Genomic DNA, 6,372 nt, shown 5'->3' on the forward strand with positions numbered 1-6,372 from the left:
ATGTACATAACATGAACATGTGAAATACGTTTAAATAGGACTTTTATTAAGGACAGGGTTTAAGAAGCCTTGCTTCCTTACTGTCTGTAGGTACGGGCTGATCTTGTCACAGAAGAAAGGAGGAAAGACAGCAAATCTACAAAAACCCTCAGTGTTCGGGGATGACTCAGATGATGAGGTGGGTATACCTTCAATGTAGACATGGCTTTGTAATGTTTCTGTTGTCATTCATCAGTCACTGCATGTGATTCAGGTATTTGCACTATTAAAGAAACAAATGATTTTTGTGGGAGGAAAAAAAATTATCCAGGTATCTGTAAGCATTTTAGCAGACCCTTCAAATATGCTGAATATTTTTATGTTTTTGTACTGTTATGATCATAAGACCTCAGTTGGGGAGAGTCTGCAGAAAGAAGCCGTCAAAAGGAAGATGATGAAGCAGGTGAGAGGAAGAATTAAAATGACTATTTGATTTGAGGCCACTTAACCCCCATGCCTTTTTTAAACTTACACTGTCATTCCTGTTTGCCTGTCCTTCTCTTTGCCTAAAGACCCGTTTGGAGATGCATAAGGCCCTGGAGCAGGACAGCACTGTATATGACTACGATGCAGTGTATGATGACATTCAAAAACAGAGAGATGAGAGCAACAAAAAAAATCTTGGAGGTGCTGACAAAAAGGTAATGTCATTTTTGTTATGCATCTATTTTGCTGATATTGAGTTCTAAGGTCTGGTGAAGAGAAAGCAAAATGTGTCCTATAGTTTGTTCATGAACATTAACTTAGTTTATTTTTGTATTTCTGTCCGTCTCTTTGTGGCAGCCAAAGTATATCCAGCAGTTAATGAAAGCAGTTGAGGACCGAAAGAAAGAACAAGAACGAAGAGAGGAGAGGAAGATCCAGAAGGAAAGAGAGGCAGAGGGAGAGAAGTTTGCTGATAAAGACGCTTACGTCACCTCCGCCTACAAGCAAAAACTGCAGGAGCAGAAGGAAGAGCAGGAGAGAGAGAGGAGAGAGGCAGAGATAGAAGGTTAGACCGACACTTTATAATCATCTTTAGGTTGGTAGAGATTAAGCATGATGCCTTAATTTGCTTAAATTTATTGTGGGAGAAGTACAGTTTCTCCTCCTTTAAGGGATGCAAGCATGACTTGAAGAAATAGACAGCTTCATGTGAAACAATGTAAATCTTCTGTTTGAATTATGTTTGTTTGCGTAGCTGCTTTGGATGTGAAGAAACAAAAAGACCTGAGCGGCTTCTACCGACACCTGCTGAATCAGACTGTAGGAGAGGAAGCGATACCAGATCGCTCAGCAAACCAGTCAGTCACGGTTCTGCATTGTTTGCTCATCCACAATCACAAGTGTGCTCACATTTTTGACAACTATTCTAAGCCTTTTATTATATTTCTTTGCTTCTGCTTCCACAGAACTCAAACCTCAACAGTTTCAAAGGACAGAGAGAGGACTACACCTGTTCCATCACCTACATCCCATGACAATATTCCAAGCTCAAGCAGCGACAGTGAGGAAGGGCATGAGCAGAAGTCTGGGTTTATCAAGCCCGGCGCAGGCTCTACACACTCAAAACGCCAGTACAGACAGAGGTCACCTTCGTCAGGCAGCGAAGAAGATAAGGCAAAAGAGAGAGAGAGGGAGAGAGACAGACATAAAAAGAGCCACAGGCATCTAGACAGAGACAGGGAGAGGGATAGAGACAGAGGGAGGGATAAAGATAGAGACAAGAGAAGGGAAAAGGATGACAGATATAGTGGAAGAAGAGATGACAGGGATAGAAAGAAAGACAGGGACAGAGACCGAGGCAGGGAAGATGACAGAAGTAGAGGCAGGGGGGGTACAGAGAGGGAAGACAGGCACTGGAAGAGGGAGAGAAGCCCTAAAGAGAAAGAGAGGAATAAGAATGGGGAAAGTGAGAAGCAGAGGAATTCAGCTGAAGACAAGTGGAAGGACAAAGATCGGGAGGAAGAGAAGGAGAGAAGGAAGGAACCAGAGGAGGAGAGAAGGAAGGAACCAGAGGAGGAGAAGGCAGTGAGGGGGGAAGACAAAGGTCTGGAAAAGGAAGAAGCTGGAGCACAGAGAAAAGAAAATGAAGGCGAGGAGACAGAGGATAAGGTAAACAAGTTTGCAAAACGCAGCACAGATCAGGCTGTGAGTTCGGCAAGAGAGAGGTACATGGCCAGACAGATGGCGCGCTCAGCCAGTAAGAGCTACATCGAGAAGGAAGAGGACTGAGAGGTGTCCAGCACACGATGCAAACATCTTTGAACTGCACACTGAACGTATTTCTCTCAACACACCCTGCTACTCAACACACACTTTATCAATACAACCCTGCCCTGTCACCCAAACCAAATGGCGGTATGGCTTATTGTTTTTAATTGCTTCATATAACAGTAGAGGTCTGGTGCAAAATACTGAATATATCCAACTTTGTCATGTAACCGCCGTACACCATGGTGGACAGAGCTGTGCTTATGGTCGTTAGTGACGAGTGAAAAGGACGATATGTGAATTTTTTTTGGGCTTGATAGGTTGATTTGTGAAATAAGAATGCTGACTTGTAAATATTAGCCTCTTGTATCATTAAATTCAGGATTGAGGAAAACTTACTTTGCTTAATTTGGAAGAGGGTATTTTGTATGTTTCTCATGTAGTCAGTGATGAGTTAAAAGTTATTTCTGGCCCCCACGTTTCTTGTGTTTCTTGATTGTGCTGCAGTCTTATCTACAGGAATGAAGATGTCTGCTCATAAATGATAAACTGGTCAACAACTTTCAGGTATAAATGAACTAGGCAGAAAACACTACACCCAAAGACACCAACCTGTCTTAAGTTACTGCTGAAAACAAAGCTGAAGACACCAAGGACTGGCTGCAATCTGAAGAGCCACAGTTCTGCATACATATACCCAGATATTGTATTACCAATATGCACTCAAAAAAACAAACAAACAAAAAAAAAAAAAAAACACGACTAACTGCACAAGCTAAATCGTACCCAAGTTCAAGATGTTCTCCCTTCATGAAGGTATTCATTTACAGTGGGTACGGAAAGTATTCAGACCCCCTTAAATTTTTCGCTCTTTGTTATATTGCAGCCATATGCTAAAATCATTTAAGTTCATTTTTTCCCTCAATGTACACACAGCACCCCATATTGACAGAAAAACACAGAATTTGACATTTTTGCAGATTTATTAAAAAAGAAAAACTGAAATATCACATGGTCATAAGTATTCAGACCCTTTGCTGTGACACTCATATATTTAACTTAGGTGCTGTCCATTTCTTCTGATCATCCCTCAGATGGTTCTACACCTTCATTTGAGTCCAGCTGTGTTTGATTATACTGATTGGACGTGATTAGGAAAAGCCACACACCTGTCTATATAAGACCCTACAGCTCACAGTGCATGTCAGAGCAAATGAGAATCATGAAGTCAAAGGAACTGCCTGAAGAGCTCAGAGACAGAATTGTGGCAAAGCACAGATCTGGCCAAGGTTACAAAAAAAATGTCTGCTGCACTTAAGGTTCCTAAGAGCACAGGGGCCTCCATAATCCTTAAATGGAAGACGTTTGGGACGACCAGAACCCTTCCTAGAGCTGGCCGTCCGGCCAAACTGAGCTATCAGGGGAGAAGAGCCTTGGTGAGAGAGGTACAGAAGAACCCAAAGATGACTGTGGCTGAACTCCAGAGATGCAGTCGGGAGATGGGAGAAAGTTGTAGAAAGTCAAAGAAAGTCAACCATCACTGCAGCCCTCCACCAGTCGGGGCTTTAGGGCAGAGTGGCCCAACGGAAGCCTCTCCTCAGTGCAAGACACATGAAAGCCCGCATGCAGTTTGCTAAAAAACACCTGAAGGACTCCAAGATGGTGAGAAATAAGATTCTCTGGTCTGATGAGACCAAGATAGAACTTGTTGGCCTTAATTCTAAGCGGTATGTGTGGAGAAAACCAGGCACTGCTCATCACCTGTCCAATACAGTCCCAACAGTGAAGCATGGTGGTGGCAGCATCATGCTATGGGGGTGTTTTTCAGCTGCAGGGACAGGACGACTGGTTGCAATCGAGGGAAGGATGAATGCGGCCAAGTACAGGGATATCCTGGACGAAAACCTTCTCCAGAGTGCTCAGGACCTCAGACTGGGCCGAAGGTTCACCTTCAAACAAGACAATGACCCTAAGCACACAGCTAAAATAACGAAGGAGTGGCTTCACAACAACTCTGTGACTGTTCTTGAATGGCCCAGCCAGAGCCCTGACTTAAACCCAATTGAGCATCTCTGGAGAGACCTGAAAATGGCTGTCCACCAACGTTTACCATCCAACCTGACAGAACTGGAGAGGATCTGCAAGGAGGAATGGCAGAGGATCCCCAAATGCAGGTGTGAAAAACTTGTTGCATCATTCCCAAAAAGACTCATGGCTGTATTAGCTCAAAAGGGTGCTTCTACTAAATACTGAGCAAAGGGTGCACCCACAGGGCCTTTACTGCCTGTTTAAAGGTTCAGTGAATTTGCACAGTTTTTCTTGTGCTTTTGAATTTTGTAACACTTCCACTAAAGACCCAGAGTTGATCTGTCAAGACTGAAACCCAATCAGGTTAACTGAACTCCCCCACGTGCTATGTTTTCATTCCTTGTGGGGACTTTACATTGACTTACATTTCCTATAGAGTTATCCTAACCTTAGCCATAACCACTACTTGCCTAAGCCTAACCTCAACCTAACCTTAAACCATGTTGCCACCTTAAAATTAAATGATATCCTTGTGGGCACCAGCCTCTGGGCCTATATTAGCCCCAAAATAAGAAAGAGTTTCTATCTGTATATTTTTCCATCAGCAATTTCTCAACTGATTACCCGGAACATCTATTATATTACGATATACAGTATATTAGAGATCATGATCTAAATAATGTTAAACTTGCTCTGTGCAACAAAAAGCAAAATATAAGTAATTGGCACTTGTCCTCATTTATATTATGGGACAGGTGGAACTATGTAACGCCCATCACCTTGGGTTTGGCTTTTCAAGTGGTGGCTCAATAAGAAATGGCTCATTTCAGGCTGTTTTGATGACAATATTTAATACAAAGCATCTTGTCAATCTGCTTTTTACACTGTGTAAATCAGGCCGATGTTCAGTTCCCATGAGTCTTCTTGTCATCTGCAGAAAAGAGACAAAATTATAAGAAAATGTACCATGGGTTGAATAAACTGCTCATCTAAAGTCACCACTGAACACACGGCTGGCTTTTCATGTGACCTAAGGTTAATCACCACAAAACCTGTTTACTAGTCTCTTGAGCTCAAATACCAGATAACATGATTGGTCTGAATTATGTAATAGGAAATCTATAGAGGAATAACAGTCCACTAAACTGAATGTTTATATACATGTGAAAACTCACCTTTAAAGCAAGGCATGTTTGCAGATTTGCTGCAACCACTCGATCCAGCCCTGAAGGACGAAGAAATTAATCAGCAACATTATTTCCTTAACATGTACTGTGCGTTACTGCCATTTAGTGTTCAGAAAACAGAGTCACCACTAAACAATCTGCCGGTAATTCCAGCTATTTCAGTTTAGGTTTCATCACAACAATAGTCAATTATTTGTAGATTACAGCTTAAAAGCTACCTGACAAATTCAATCAACAGCAGACCTCTGGGAGACAGGATCAGACTGGCAGGGTTGCACCTTTAATAAAACCAAATAAAAAAATATTACAACAGGCAAATAGTTTTAAAGAAACTAGGGATGGTGTCTCACGCCAGTCACATAAAACTTTTTTTTAAAACATTTTTTGAGTAGTGGAATATTTGAAAATCAGTGCCCATCCCTAAAAGAAACCTCAGAAAAACAGCGTTAATGACTCAAAAGAGTGGATTTGAAACAATCGTCAGTTGTCGCATCTGACGGCACTTCCTATTCCAGGTTTTCATCATTGTCAACGCTGCCTCTGGGATTCATGTACCTCTGGGCAAACCAGCTTTTTAGTCAACCAAGCACAGTCTTTTCACTGTATGAAAGCTTCTAAAAAGCCCTGCTGACTGTAAAATCAAAATGAACTTACTCTAGATGTGTAGCTTCCACTCCATAAGAACAGATTAATTTCTTTAAGTAGCTTCTTTTAGCAGTTCAACCTCGAGAAACAAGGACAAAATTCATAATGGTGAAAACCAAACACTGATTGTCCATTTTAGACAGGATGTTATTGTTATTTTGTGTTCAGAAAACTAGTAATCACCACTGAACAATCTGCCGGTAATTCCAGCTATTTCAGTTTAGATTTCATCACAACAGAAGCAGTCAGTTTTATGACAGAAAATGCAAACTCACTTGCA

General features: G+C 41.7%; 1 protein-coding gene and 1 long non-coding RNA gene across 2 annotated transcripts in view; one reads left to right on the forward strand and one right to left on the reverse strand.

Annotated features, from left to right (window-relative positions):
• The window catches only part of nsrp1 (nuclear speckle splicing regulatory protein 1), a 3,717-nt gene extending 785 nt beyond the window's left edge, over positions 1-2,932 (forward strand). Inside the window, exons 2-7 of the mRNA XM_020617989.1 lie at positions 91-178; positions 386-442; positions 552-680; positions 823-1,030; positions 1,220-1,322; positions 1,431-2,932. Of these exons, the coding sequence (XP_020473645.1) occupies positions 91-178; positions 386-442; positions 552-680; positions 823-1,030; positions 1,220-1,322; positions 1,431-2,253 (1,408 nt within the window). The 3' untranslated portion in view covers positions 2,254-2,932. The remainder of the gene's footprint in view (positions 1-90; positions 179-385; positions 443-551; positions 681-822; positions 1,031-1,219; positions 1,323-1,430) is intronic.
• A 2,159-nt stretch (positions 2,933-5,091) lies between these two features.
• LOC109970507 (uncharacterized) lies at positions 5,092-6,308 on the reverse strand. The gene is made up of 4 exons (XR_002276425.1): positions 6,102-6,308; positions 5,666-5,725; positions 5,436-5,485; positions 5,092-5,191 (listed from the first exon to the last, which is right to left on the reverse strand). It is a non-coding gene; the product is annotated as an uncharacterized LOC109970507 (long non-coding RNA).
• Positions 6,309-6,372: the final 64 nt, after the last annotated feature.

This window comes from Monopterus albus, unplaced genomic scaffold, assembly GCF_001952655.1.
Source record: "Monopterus albus unplaced genomic scaffold, M_albus_1.0 scaffold199.1, whole genome shotgun sequence".
Classification (NCBI taxonomy): Eukaryota; Metazoa; Chordata; class Actinopteri; order Synbranchiformes; family Synbranchidae; genus Monopterus; species Monopterus albus.